This window comes from Budorcas taxicolor, chromosome 11, assembly GCF_023091745.1.
Source record: "Budorcas taxicolor isolate Tak-1 chromosome 11, Takin1.1, whole genome shotgun sequence".
Classification (NCBI taxonomy): Eukaryota; Metazoa; Chordata; class Mammalia; order Artiodactyla; family Bovidae; genus Budorcas; species Budorcas taxicolor.
Window position 1 is genome coordinate 32,292,827 of NC_068920.1, and position 13,501 is coordinate 32,306,327.

The window sequence follows — 13,501 nt, forward strand, 5'->3', positions numbered from 1 at the left end:
GCTAAAGTGTTGATATGAACATTTGTGCAGAAGTATTTGTTTGAACATCTGTTTTAATTCTTTTGGCTGTATATCTATGAGGAGAATTGCTGGATCATATGGTAATTCTATATTTAACTTTCGAGAAACCGTCAAACTGCTTACCACAGTGGATGAATCATTTTACATTCCCATGAGCAATGTATATGGGTTCTAATTTCCTCAAATCCTTATAATCAACCAACTTTTAAGATTTAAAAAATAAAACTGCACTACACCATAAGGCACAGAGTGAATATTTATTTATCACAGACATTAAGCCTAGGCTTTAAATTTATAAATACTAGAAAAGCAAGCCAAAAAAAGAAAAATTGCAGAGATTAGCTCAACGTCAAAGCTAAAGGACGCTTCTAACAAGATGGGGTAAGGAGAAAGGAAATTTTAGGAGCGTTCCATAACTCCACCCTCAAACTTACTCACTCCAAGCATCTTTTCAAGTTCCTAACGCTAAAATTGTTTTCACTATCTTGTACAGGATGAGTAAGAGTCCCAGAAAGAAACGAAGAGGAGAAATAAATGGCTTCCAAACAGGAGGCAAGACACTGTGTGCCACAAAGCAATCGGTACAGCAGGCCAGCCAAACATGAGCGGCGACAAGACATCTGAGCCTGGGACTGGCCAACTTTAAATGGCCATTTAAGAAAACCCATGGCTCCCAGTCTCCCTATCTTTGTTTACCAAAAGGCCTGTTTTGGCCCCACACATGTTCCAAGACAAATCAGATCAGACACCCCAATCTTTTCTAAAGCCCTAAGTTCTTTCTTCTGAATACTTCTAACATTTTCTATATTGGTCTGGGAGGGAAAAGGGTACCAGGGTGGGGTTTTCAGGTGGATGACATTTCCACAGTGGAGAAGGCAAAGGCCTCTGGCTTGACTTCCTGCTTCAGTACTCCCGTCAGCAGGAATTCGGGTGAGAGGATAGGTAGCCCAACCCGATATGGAACAGCACATCGAGGAAAGTCCTGGGAACATGTGATCACGAACCTCTGAGGCTGGAGAAAGACAAAGAGCGAAAAGAGAAAGTCAGGGGTGAAAAAGAATCCAAGAAATAGGTTCAGGACTCATTGATCACTCTGAGCATCACTAAAACAATACTTCCTGATGGGAAGTCACATGGCACACACTGTCTATGCAGAACTCTTGCCAGAAAGTTGAACCTGAATTTGTTCAAGTTTTTTAAGTGAACTATGATTTACAGGAAATACAGAAGATAGAAAAACAAGGTAAATGATATAACAGAAAAATGCAGACCATGGGACATTCTAAAGGAAAACTGACCTAGTTTCTGCTAGAAGTCAGTGGCAGAAAAAAGGCTGGGTGGGTTGGGGTGGATGCTCTAGACTAAAAGTGAATCAAGAGATACAGCAATTGTGGCAATACATGGACTTTGCTTGAATCCTTACTTGAACTGTAAAAAGACACTTTCAGATGACTGGAGAAATTTGATTAATGGACTATGACAAAGTGACAGGAAACAACTTAATTTTGTTATTGACTAATAGCGACATGTGATTATACAGAAATGTGCATATTTCTTACAAATGTATATTTTAAGTATGTAGGAAAAAATAATAATGATGTTTACAGATTCCCTTAACAACCTCAGCGAACAAAATGAAACAAAAAGAAAAAAAGGGAGCAACGGAGCAAATGCAGCAACATCTAAATTAGTCTGTTGAATCCGAGTGATTGGTATACGGAGGTTCGCTGCGTTGTTCCCTTTGTGTACATTTGAAAAGACTGTAAATATAGGAAAAAACAAGTCCATTTGTATCAGCAGACTTCCTCCGTCTTCTCCACCCGTTTCTGTACCACAGGACTTCCCCAGCCTCTCACTGCTCCGTGCTGCCAGCTGCACCTCCATTTCTCCTCTCACCTGTACCCATTCCAGCCACCTCTCCAGACCCTCAGCACACCACCCCTACCTTGTAGGACCGGGGCATGCTGGGCAGGATGGCGCCTCCACAGCAGTTGATGATTTCTCCCATCTGAGGTGGCGGTGGCTGGACTCCGGGGGTCACGTGAATCTCATAGCCCTAGGAGGCAGGAAACAGTGGAGACAGTAGATGCTCTGAGAGGCTGTGGACGGCTGGGAAATGGCTGAACCAGGGGTCAGCAGACAGCCTCACCTCCAGCAGCCTTCGCTCCTGAGCTCGGCTCAGGGCCTCCCGAAGGCTGAAGCCGAAGTTCTTCTCCTGCTCAGGATCAGTCACCAAATATTCGTCCGGGGGCAAGAAGCAGCCTGCCTTGCGGGACTAAGAACGGTAACAGTCAGCACCAAAGCTCAGCCCAGCCCTTCACACAGCTTTTCTGTCTAGAGTTTACAGTAGGGAGCTCAGGGAATGAAGCCTTCTGCTTCACTAACCTCATTTTCCTGTAGCCACGCTCCTCCCACCACTTCTTAGAGCCTCACCTGAGCAGCCTTCTCCCGTCACTGTCTCTGTGGGTGTGTGTCACCATCTCCTGGCTTCTCACCTCATGCAGCCAGGCCAGGGAGAGGATGGGGATGCCCCGGCCCAGGGCACACAGAAACTTGACCGTCCGGCGGATCCGATCAGTCACCAGGTGAGAAGCCTCGGCCACCGAGCTGGCCAAACTGCCCCCCAGGGCCAGCACCGTCCTCTCTCCGCGAGCATCCACCACACCGGTGAACAGCACCTGTGAAGGGGGTTAGCCTGAGCTGGTACAGCAACCAGCCCCTCCCTTAAATCCCCTGGGTCTCCTTTCGTCCTCCCACATCTCCATCTCCCATGAGGCCCCTTGGGCCTTCTCCCCTACTTTGGGGGCCGTGGACTCCTGGACCGGTTTGGTCCGTCGCAGGCTGCGGCTCGGTCTTCCCTGGGACTCCTCCTCTGTCTGCTCTCTCTTTCTCTTGCCTGGACCTGGAATCACTACACCCTGGGGGATTGAGAGAGAACTTGGTGGAAGTTTCCGAGCCCCCAGGCCCTTTCCTAACTTCGTGGCCCCAAGCCCTCTCCTCACCTCTTCCTTCCTCGGCCTCACTACTGGATTTTCTTCTTCCTCCTTAAGGGATGCTGCCTTCTGAGGGACTCTCCCTCTCTGGAGCCGTTTTTGAAGTGGAGGTGAATGTGCAGTAGCTGAAGGCCTCTTGTGGTTTTGACAGGCCCTAGGCTGGGGCTCTGGGGTGAAGCCTGATCCATCTGCTGCCTCCTCCTTTGGCACCTGGGGAGTGTGAGGCGGTGCCTCGGGGAGCTGGGCAAAGGCAGGCTCAGGAATGGTGCTAACGGGCTTGGCTGCTTTCACTGACCCATGTCTTTGGTTCCTTGAAGAGCGGGAGTTAGGTTCAGGGGGTACGGTGCAGGGCTCATGAACATGAGCTGTGGGAGACCCATGTTTCCTAGTGGCCCTCAGCCTCCTGCTGCAGTTGACTTCGGGGATGGGGTCAGGGGGAAGAGGCTGTTCTGACGGGACTGGAGACTGGAATTCAGGGGTAGTAGGAACCAGCACAGCACTTGCTGTGGAAGCCCTTCCTGTCCTGCTTGGACCACCCTGAGCTATGACCTTGGGAGTGACAGGCTGGTCTGTGGGGGAGGAAGGTTTGAGGTCAGGGGCTGTGGGTTCCGTTGGCTGGGATGTCTTGACGGAAGACCTATGTGTTTGGCTCTCAGTGGCCTGAGATGTGGGCTCAGGAGTGAAAGACTGGTCTTTAGAAGTGGAAGGCTGAGGTTCAGGGACTGTGGGGACAACTGGTTCTGGGGTCTTGACAGAAGACCTATGTCCTCTACACTGAGTGGCCCAAGGACCAACAGGCTGGTCTGCAGGGGCAGAAGGCTGGAGCTCAGAGGCTGTGGGAACAACTGGTTCAGGAGTCTTGGCAGACAACCTACGTGTCCTGCCTCGAGGGGCCCGAGATGTGCGTTTGGGGGTGACAAGCTGGTCTGTGGAGGTGGAAGGCTGGAGCTCAGGTGTTGTGGTGGTAACTGGATCAGGGGTTTTGACAGAGGACCTCTGTGCCCGGCCCCGAGTAGCCCTAGATGTGAGCTCAGGAGTGACAGGCTGATCTGTGAGGGCAGAAGGCTGGAGCTGAGAGGCTGTGGAGACAACTGGTTCAGGAGTCTTGGCGGAAGACCTAGGTGTCCTGCCCCGAGGGGCCCGAGACGTGGGTTTGGGGGTGACAGGCTGGTCTGTGGAAGTGGAAGGCTGCGGCTCGGGGGTTGTGGGCATATCTGGTTTGGAAGTCTTGATAGAAGACCTCTGTGTCCTGCCCCGAGTGGCTCTAGATGTGAGCTCAGGAGCAATAGGCTGGTCTTTAGGGGCAGCAGGCTGGAGCTCAGAGGTTGTGGGGACAGCTGGTTCAGGAGTCTTGGCAGAAGACCTAGGTGTCCTGCCCCGAGGGGCCCGAGATGTGGGTTTGGGGGTGACAGGCTGGTCTGTGGAAGTGGAAGGCTGGGGCTTGGGTGTTCTGGGGTTATCTGGTTTGGGAGTCTTGACAGAAGACCTCTGTGCCCTGCCCCGAGTGGCCATAGCTGTGAGCTCAGGGGCAACAGGCTGGTCTGTGGGGACATTGGGTTCAGGGGTTTTGACAGAAGACCTCTGTGCCCTGCCCCGAGGGGCCCGAAGTGTGGGCTTAGGGGTGACAGGCTTGTCTGTGGAGGTGGATGGCTGCAGTGCAACGGCTGTGGGGACAACTGATGAGGCAGTTACATCAAAGGAACTACGTGTCCTGCTCCGAGAGACCCCAGATATGGGTTCAAGGGCAATAGGCTGGCCTGTGGGGGTGGTAGGGTGGGGCTCAAGAGGTAGAGAAGAAACTGGAGAGGACCCCTGGAGCCTGACTTTGGGTTCTGGCTGGACAGAGTTCAGCTCTGAGGAGAAGGGAGTCTCTGGAGCTTCCTGAGTCTCATTTTGTCTGGTCCTGGGAATAGGCAGTTCTAAAGGAGCTGGAGAGGGAAAAAGGAGGGACTGAGGTGCGGGATGTTTTTGGATCTGAGAGATGAGGGAATTTGGGAGTGCGGCTGAGGCTTCAGGCGCTGCAGGAGGCAGACAAGCATCTGGGGATTCCTGATCACCCTGGGGAGAAAGGGAAGCCAGTGAAGAAGAGGCAGAGAGAAGGGAGAGAGGACTTGGATATTGTTCTCACTACTTGTTTAGACAGTGTGCTCATGGCACTTCTCTTTCTGTTTGTTCCATTAGACTGGAATTAGAATTTTACTAGTTCCATTAGAACTGGAATTTCCTCTTTCCCAAAGACCTCGCCCCAAAAGGCCATATATGGACAACAGTAATAAAGAGGATGGTTGGGAGAAAGAAGGGAGGAAAGGGACATGAAAAAAGGAATGTTCTGAGACAGGCAGAGGAAGACAGAATGTGGGAAATAGATATGGAAAATAACCAGTGTCAAGGTAAACAGAAGCTAACTAAGGAGCAGTGAAAATGGAAGAAAAGTAATAAGAAAAGGAAAGGAGTAGATGAAAGCAAGGTCAGGGGAAGGGGCTGTGCAGGAGATGTAGAGATGACCTGTGGAGTGGGGTGGGGGTAGAGACAGCAGTTCTCACCCTGGAAGCCTTCTGAGCAGGTGGCATCTCGCAATTCAAGTCACCTGGACAGAGGGAGAGACAAGCAGCTGAGGTCTAAGCAGTCAGTCACCTAGGAGTCAATTACCATAGGGATGTGGACCACTATGGGCTCCCCTCTACCTTCACTTACCTCTCTGCTGCCTCCTGGGGCTCCCTGGGGCTCCCCTTCCTCCACCTGCCTGGCTCCCGGAAGCTACTGGGTCTGAAGCAAGTCCCTGAAGGTCTCCTGCCCCTGCTCCAGGCTCTGATGGCGGACCAGAGGCTTGGCCTTTCTGGTCCTGGTCCCCCGCCTCTGTCTCCCCCATCTGTGGGCCTCTGTCCAGTAGCTCTTGGGGTCCCTTGACTTCTAACCCATCTGCCTCACTCACTCTCTCTACTACCAGTTTCCCTGCTTCACTCTCAAATATTTCCCCTGCGAGAGTCTGCTTTTCTCTCTCTTTCTCTTGTGTTTCCTTGGGTGTCTCAATTTCTACCTTTACAATCTCCATTCCCCTTCCAGAACTTGCACTTTTCACTTTTTTGTCAGATTCTTGGCTCTGAGTATCTCTCGCTAACACCTGATTTTTTTCTCTGCCCTGTATCCCCCCGATTAATTCTTCCTCTCCCGTCACATCTTCCCTCTCTCCTTCCGAGGGCAGTTTCTTGGTTTCCTCCTGCGGTGGCCCTCCCTCAGGGATCACCCTCTCTGCTGTTTCTCTTGGGGTACCCATTTCTTTCTCCACAGTCTGCATCTCTCTGCCTTCCATCCCTGGGCTCTCTGGATGTTGCTCTTGCTGTGCTGTCCTAGATGGAGGGGGGCAAGATGCACGGGTGTCAAGGAGGGTGACAACGGTTTGGGTCTCGGAGGCCTCAGACTCTCTCGGACAGAATGGCTGTGTCGCCAAGACCTCCCATGACTCATCCAAGGAACCTGGAAGCAGAGTCAGAGAGAGAGGGATGTAGGTTGAAGAGGTAACAGCTTGAGAAAAGATTAAGACAAATTCATGCATAATAAATTTAAGTGAGTTATTAAAGGAAAGCTGGGAATAAGGAAGAGAGCCATAACATTTCACTGGTGGTCCAGTGGCTAAGACTCTGAGCTCCCAATGTAGGAGAACCAGGTTTGATCCCCGGTCAGGGAACTAGATCCGACATGCTGCAAGTAAAGAGTCCTCGTGCTGCAACTAAAGATCCTGTGTGCCACCACTAAGACCTCGTGCAACCAAATGCATAAATTAAAATAAGCTAGTTGCTAGAGTAGTTGCTCTCTGGGTCTGACTTAATGTAGCATTCTTTTCTGCTGAGATGGAGGAACATCAGCAAAAAAATGTCAAAGGCTATAAAGACAGGCTTTGGAAGGAATGATGCTAAAGCTGAGACTCCAGTACTTTGGCCACCTCATTCGAAGAGTTGACTCATTGGAAAAAACTCTGATGCTGGGAGGGATTGGGGGCAGGAGGAGAAGGGAACGACAGAGGATGAGATGGCTGGATGGCATCACGGACTCGATGGACGTGAGTCTGAGTGAACTCCGGGAGTTGGTGATGGACAGGGAGGCCTGGCGTGCTGCGATTCATGGGGTCGCAAAGAGTTGGACACGACTGAGCGACTGAACTGAACTGAACTGGACAGAGGGGAAATAAGGATGCCAAGTTAAGGGCACGGAAGAGGCGCGAGTTTCTCATACCTGTGGCCTGGGAGCTGCAACAGGAAGGGCCAGGCTCTTGGGGCAGAGGAAACAGGAAGGCCTGGGTGGGCTCATCCTCCATGCTGGGGGCTGCTACACAAAAAAGCATGGCCTGAGCACTGCTCCTCCACAGAACTCTGAGGGCCCATTCCCAGTCTTCTCTGCTGCCTATGCCAGCCTTCACATCCTTCAAGGACCACCAATCTAATCTCCCAGCTCCTGCTTGTACCAGTATCCACAACAAAGATGGCCTCACCTTCCAGGCTCTGATTCTGTCTGTCTACAAAGCACTGGGTAGCTGGTAGGTCCAGATCTTCAGAATCTGGTGGGGAGGAATGCAGGATAATTAAAAAACCAGAGCTGATCCTAACTCCTTTTCTCTACAGTTCTCTCCACAGCCCCAATCCTATGCAATAGCCTGAATCTGTGTCTCCCCAAATATTCTTATGTTGAAACCTAATTTCCAATGTGAGGGCATTAGGAGGTGACTGGGAGGTGACTAGGTCATGAGGGCGCAGCCTGCATGAATGGTATTAGTGCAGGCTCAGCCGTGGCTCAGTGATACAATGCAGAAGACACAGGTTCAAGCCCTGATCCAGGAAGATCCCACATGCCCTGGAGCAACTAAGCCTGTGTACCACAACTACTGAGCCTGAGCTCTAGAGCCCATACTCAACAAGAGAAACCACTGCAATGAGAAGTCAGTGTACTACAACTAGAGAGTAGCCTTGGCTCCACATAACTACAGAAAAGCCAGCGCAGCAAGGAAGACCCAGCACAGCCAAAAATAAATGAAGTCATTTAGAAAAAATGAGAGAAAGACTCCAGAGAGCTCCCTTGGGCCCTTTGGCCATGTGAAGACATAATGAGAAGACGGCTATCTATAAGATGCAGGGCCTCATCAGATACTGAATTTGCTGGTGTCTTGATCTTAGACTTCCCAGCATTTAGAACTGTGAAAAATAAACTTCTGTTGTTTTATAAGCTACCCAGTCTATGGTCTTTTGTTATAGCAGCTCACATGAACTAAGATACGCTAGAAGCAAGAAGCATTCTTTATCACAGGCCTCCAGGGAGGAAGAAAGGCCAGCACTTACCGTGGAGGTTGTCTCCAGAGTCTGTGGCCCTATTCCCATGTGGTTCTCTCTCCCTTCCTGTAGTGGTCTGGGCCCCCTCTCTCTGCGGTTGGGGCTCCCCTGGAGTGCCTATGTCCACCACCATATCCGCTAGGTCTTCCCTTGAGACCGGGAGAAGGTCTTGCTCCCCTGGTGCCGTGGATGACCCACCCTGGGTCCCGATGGCAAGTGCTCTGTCCTGTTCAGGAACGGCTGCAGCCCACGTGGTCCCAGCATCTTTTTCCGCCGGAAGCTGGCTCTTTCTGACACCAGATGTGTTCTCCGAATCCAGTTCACAGTCCCCAGCTAGAGGAGGCCGGGCTTCCTCTAGATGCAGCACGGGGAGCTGTGCCGGGTCCCCTTCTGCCTCCGCATCGGTGTGATGTGGCCACACTATGCCTTGTACCTGACGCTTCTCCGGAAGTGCAACAGCTGGCCCCAGTGGGACCTCATCCTCCACTTGTGCAGAGGCCTGGCTTCTCTCCAGGTGGACCCCCGGTGAGCTCTCATCTTCCTTCCCCTCTCTATCACTGTCCCTGGGAGGGTGCCGGCTCTTTTTTGAATATTCCCTGTCCATGTAACCCTTGGGAACCATTCCCCTCCTTTCCACTGGGAGCCCCTCTTCCTCCACATCTGTGTCACTGTCTCCCCCAGCAGAGGCCTGGCTTCGCTCCAGAAGGGCCACGGGTTGGGCCCTGGTCTCTTCTGCATCTGGATCTCGGTTCCACTTACCAGCCTGGCTCTCTCTTAGACGTGCCAGTGTCAGTGCTGCTGAGACTTCTTCCTCATCGTCTGTATTGCTGTCGATCACCACAGAGGCTTGGCTTCTGTCCAGGGGGGCCTCCCCCTCCTCTATATCTGTATCACCATCAGCTGGCCTCTCCTGCCGACGTGCCACACCAGGTGCCTGGGGGCTCTGTGTACCAGCTTCGTGGAAGATCTGCCTCTCCTTCATGGGAACCACTGCTGGGGTAGCAGGGATCCCCTCGTCCTCTCCATCGGTATCACTGTCTATGAAGTTACAAGACCAGGCCCTTTTTGGACTGACCCCAACAAGCCTTCTTCGAGGCCCACTCTCATCACTCACATCTGTGTCACTGTCCTCCCCAGAAGGCTGGCTCCTCTCCAGAATCACTCCAGTTGGAACCACCCCATTCCTCACATCCCTCTCGATTTCTGTGTCCCTGTTCCTCTCCTTCACGGAACACTGATCCTTCTCAATCTGGATCTCGGCTGTGACAGGTTCAGGCTGTTCCGTCTCTGCAGCGGTACCTCTTCGGGCAGCTGAAGAGGCCTCCCCTGCTCCTGATTCCTGACTTTCTTCCTCATCCGTGTTGCTGTTCAAGTTGAAGGCAGAAGGTGGCCCGGGCCCATCTGGGGCAGGGGAAGGCCCTTCTTCATCACTGTGAAGGGAAGAGAAGAGAAGAAACCTATAGAATCGATTCCCCCAGAAGAGATATTCCACTCAAGTAGGAACTCCTTGAGAGCAGATGCAAGGTAGTACTTGCTGTTCTGTCTCCAGCAATTAATTCTCTAGTTGGCACATGAGACGCTCAGTAAAAATTGAGTTGAGTGAAGGAGTATGTGTGGTTCCCCAGCCCAGACTTTGATGGTAATTAGCTCTCCCAGAGATGGCTCCTCCAGCTCAGATGCCTGGCCCTTTTGACACTCACCTCTCTGGAACGACTGTTGCCGAAGAGGAGGTCCTTGGTCCTTTCACCACACACTTGTCCAAAAGGGAATCTGTCATGAGTAGAAATGAGTAAGTGGAGAGTTTTACACTCACCGTCCCTGTCTCCTCACCCACCCTCCTGATACACAAACTTACCTACTTCTTCCTCTGAGTCCTCAGCCAACAGAAGCCTAGGGGGTTGAGTTCCTCCCTGTACCCTGGGTGTCTCCTCTACAGTTAGAGGGCCCCGAGAGACAAAAGGCCGGGGGACATCCAAGCGATGGTACTGGCAGGGCAAGTCAGCAAAGAGAATCAACTCCCGGTCCCGCAAACGATGACTCACCCCAGGGCTCAGGACCTTAGGAGGCCGCAGGATTTGAGTGCCATTGAGGCTCCCGCAATCCCGGAGGACAGGCGCCTTGTCCCAGGCAGAGATTTCAATCACTGCATGTTGTTTGGAGATTGATGAAAAGGGCAGGGCCACAGAGCAATCAGGCATTCGGCCTATCATGTTCTTTCCAAGGTAGAGTGGGAAGTCTAAGAATTAGAGAGGTAGGTGAGTTCCAAAGCCATACTCCTAACTTGCTATTAAGAAAAACATTTGTTAAGTTCCCCACGACTCACTCAAGGTCCCCCTCATGCATTAGAAAAATAAAAGGCCCTAGAATAACTAGCTAATAAAGAATATGTGCAATGCATTATTCATAGTCAACATTCCATCCATCTACACTGGATTGTTTCTATTGTGGTAAAATATATATAAAATTTGGGCTTCCCAGGTAGCTCAACTGGTAAAGAATCTGCCTGCAATGCAAGAGATGCCGGTTTGATCCCTGGGTCAGGAAGCTCCCCTGGAGAAGGGATAGAGTACTCTTTCCAGTATTCTTGGGCTTCCCTGGTGGCTCAGACTAGAAACAATCCACCTGCAATGTGGGAGACCTAGGTTCGATCCCTGGGTTGGGACGATCCCCTGGAGGAGGGCATGGCAACCCACTCCAGTATTCTTGCATGCAGATTTCATGGACAAGAGTCTGGTGGGCTACAGTCTATAGGGTCACAAAGAGTCAGAAACGACTGAGCGACTAAGCACAGCACAGCATACATAAATTTACCGTTCAGCCAATTTTTAAATGTATAGCACAGTGACATCAAGTACATTCACATTGTTGTGGAAAACATCACCACCTTCCATTTCCAGACCTCACTGGGTTTTTATCTGAATTCGAATTCCTTCATCTTCTCCTAACAAGGTAAAATCACCCCCATGGAGTCCAGGTTCCTTGCCTGGAGCAATGAGATAATCATCCCCACTTTTCCATCCCCAGTAAGACATTTTTTTCAGATCTCACAGATGCATATCTAAGCTTGCAATCATCCTATTACCTCTCCACAGAAATAAGAGGCCAGTACTTTAGCACGAAATTACTCCTGACCTTTTTCTGGTCCATAGGAACTACTGAAGATATGCAGCTGTGCTAGGGGCTCCAAGCTATACCCCAGAGATTCATTGGGGCTCTCTGCAACCTCCTCCTCTTCTTCAACTTCCCAGTTTAAAATCTGGGTGTCTTCCATGATCTAGGAAAAAAACACATTATCCCTTCCTTCAGTGGCTCACACACACAGCCTCAGGGAGGAGACTGGTTACTGCGGTCTCCTGGATAGCTATGGAGGCTGATGCTTCTCTTTCTGCCAATCATTCTGTTGTTATTCCTCTGAAGCATTTAAGAAATATCTCTGACCATGACACAGAATAAGAAAGAAATGTAACAGAGTTCCAAGTACAGAAATATAAGGGTCTTCCCTGGTTGTCCAGTGGTTAAGACTCTGCACTTCCACTGCTGGGGGGTGCAGGTTCCATCCCTGGTCAAGGAACTAAGATCCTGCATGGCCAAAAAACCAAAAAAAAAAAAAAAAAAAACACCAACAAGACAAACAAACAAAAACTGAGTTGAGAGACTTCTCTGGCGGTCCAGTGGCTAAGACTCTGTGCTCCCAATGCAGGGGGCCAGGGTGCAACGCCAGGTTAGGGAACTATAGCCCACATGCCCCAACTAAGGCCACACAGCATGTGGGATCTTAGTTCCCTAACCAGGGATTGATCCCCTGCCCCCTGTAGTGGAAGCACGGAGTCCTAACCACTGGACTGCCAGAAAACTCCTTATTTTACTTTCTATTTCTCAGATAAAGAAACTGCAACAGGGATGGAGTAACAGATTTGTCTAAGATCACTCAGATAATGGGGCTTCCCTTGTGGCTCAGCTGGTGGAGAATCTCCCTGCAATGCGGGAGACCTGGGTTCAACCCCTGGGTTGGGAAGATCCCCTGGAGAAGAGAAAGGCTACACACTCCAGTACTGTGGCCTGGAGAATTCCAGGGACTGTAGAGTCAGACAAGACTGAGTGACTTTCACTCAGATAATGTCTCTTCCTGTTTAATATTCTTTGATGGTTTTCCATACCCATAGGATAAAATATATCTAAACTCCTTAGCAAGACCCTCAACGATCAGAACCTCATCTCCTGAAATGTGTGTCCCATCCCCACCCCGTCCAAGCCTGTGGTTCTACAACATGGACCTTCTCCTTAATCTCTGAACACACTGTCCTCGTTCTCTCACATCTGCAGGCCTTAGCCAGCTCCTTAGGACGTTGCCCCTAGTGTTGTGATCCAACTCCTATCCATCCTTTTAGCTCAAATGTCACTTTCGAAGCAAAGCCTTGCCTTTAGTCTTCTCCGTGTTCTGGTACTTTCCCCTATTTCCCATGTATCCTAAGTGTTTCACGGTGGTTGGTGGACTTATATTATCCTAATAGGTCTCACCATAGTGTAACTATTACATTCCATTTCTGCCTCACACATTCTCCTTGAGAACTGGACCAGTTAGAACTGTCTTTTCCCCAAGGGTCCATCATGTTAATTCAACAGTAGTTACTGTGTACCTGATACCATTAGAGATATTTCGAATACATTCATGAGTCAAACGTAAAATTAACTCTGCTCTCCTGATGAAATAATAAGATGAAAAGTCAAACTAGTATGGGTGGGAATTAAATTTGAAAGATGCTACCTTAAAGGGAAAATGTAGACAAGGAAAGTGGGACACCTCCATGGAGAAAGTGTTAACATCGTTTCATGAAGGCGAAATGAGCGGCGCCCATGACCTTCGGCTCCAATCCAATGGGCCTTCAACTTTGATCTCGATCCCAAGGGTTCCCTCCGAGCCCAACCTCTCCCAGTGTCTTCATACCTAAACTCAGGGAGGGCCGTCAAGTGAAGATGAGGGTTATAATCCGAGAAGCAAATTTCCAAGAATCCTCCGCCCAGTCGTAAGCAAGGCACGCCCCTCCCGCCCTCCGGGAGAACCAAGATGGCATCCGGGGAGTCGTGGGCGAGGCCCCCCAGAACTCACCTACTTTGAGTCCCCGCGCGCGCCACCAGTAACGGCTGCGACAGGGGTGGTGCCAGTGCCTG

The 13,501-nt window shown here is 50.6% G+C and overlaps 1 protein-coding gene across 3 annotated transcripts; it reads right to left on the bottom strand.

Moving 5' to 3' along the window:
- Nucleotides 1-321: 321 nt before the first annotated feature.
- MDC1 (mediator of DNA damage checkpoint 1) lies at nucleotides 322-13,206 on the bottom strand. 3 transcript variants are annotated; one of them, XM_052648529.1, is made up of 15 exons: nucleotides 13,098-13,206; nucleotides 11,465-11,606; nucleotides 10,188-10,568; nucleotides 10,033-10,102; nucleotides 9,092-9,762; nucleotides 7,501-7,566; nucleotides 7,245-7,334; nucleotides 5,709-6,488; nucleotides 5,558-5,601; nucleotides 3,024-5,072; nucleotides 2,820-2,939; nucleotides 2,517-2,699; nucleotides 2,171-2,296; nucleotides 1,967-2,077; nucleotides 322-1,033 (listed from the first exon to the last, which is right to left on the bottom strand). In XM_052648529.1, the coding sequence occupies exons 1-15, from the start codon at nucleotides 13,137-13,139 to the stop codon at nucleotides 866-868; spliced, it is 5,043 nt and encodes a 1,680-aa protein (XP_052504489.1). In that variant the 5' UTR covers nucleotides 13,140-13,206; the 3' UTR covers nucleotides 322-865. The 3 variants fall into 3 exon arrangements, with proteins under 3 accessions (XP_052504489.1, XP_052504488.1, XP_052504487.1); XM_052648528.1 differs by having other exon boundaries at nucleotides 8,342-9,762; XM_052648527.1 differs by having other exon boundaries at nucleotides 7,245-7,337; nucleotides 8,342-9,762.
- Nucleotides 13,207-13,501: the final 295 nt, after the last annotated feature.

What these genes read in the sequence shown, in the direction of transcription:
- MDC1 (XM_052648527.1), bottom strand. Translation starts at nt 13,139, where the DNA reads ATGGAGGTGTCCCACTTTCCTTGTCTACATTTTCCCTTTAAG. An exon ending in ACAGAATCAGAGCCTGGAAG is followed by an intron (nt 7,338 to 7,500) that starts GTGAGGCCATCT and finishes TTTTTTGTGTAG; the next exon opens with CAGCCCCCAGCATGGAGGAT. An exon ending in CCCTGGCCTGGCTGCATGAG is followed by an intron (nt 2,297 to 2,516) that starts GTGAGAAGCCAG and finishes TACCGTTCTTAG; the next exon opens with TCCCGCAAGGCAGGCTGCTT.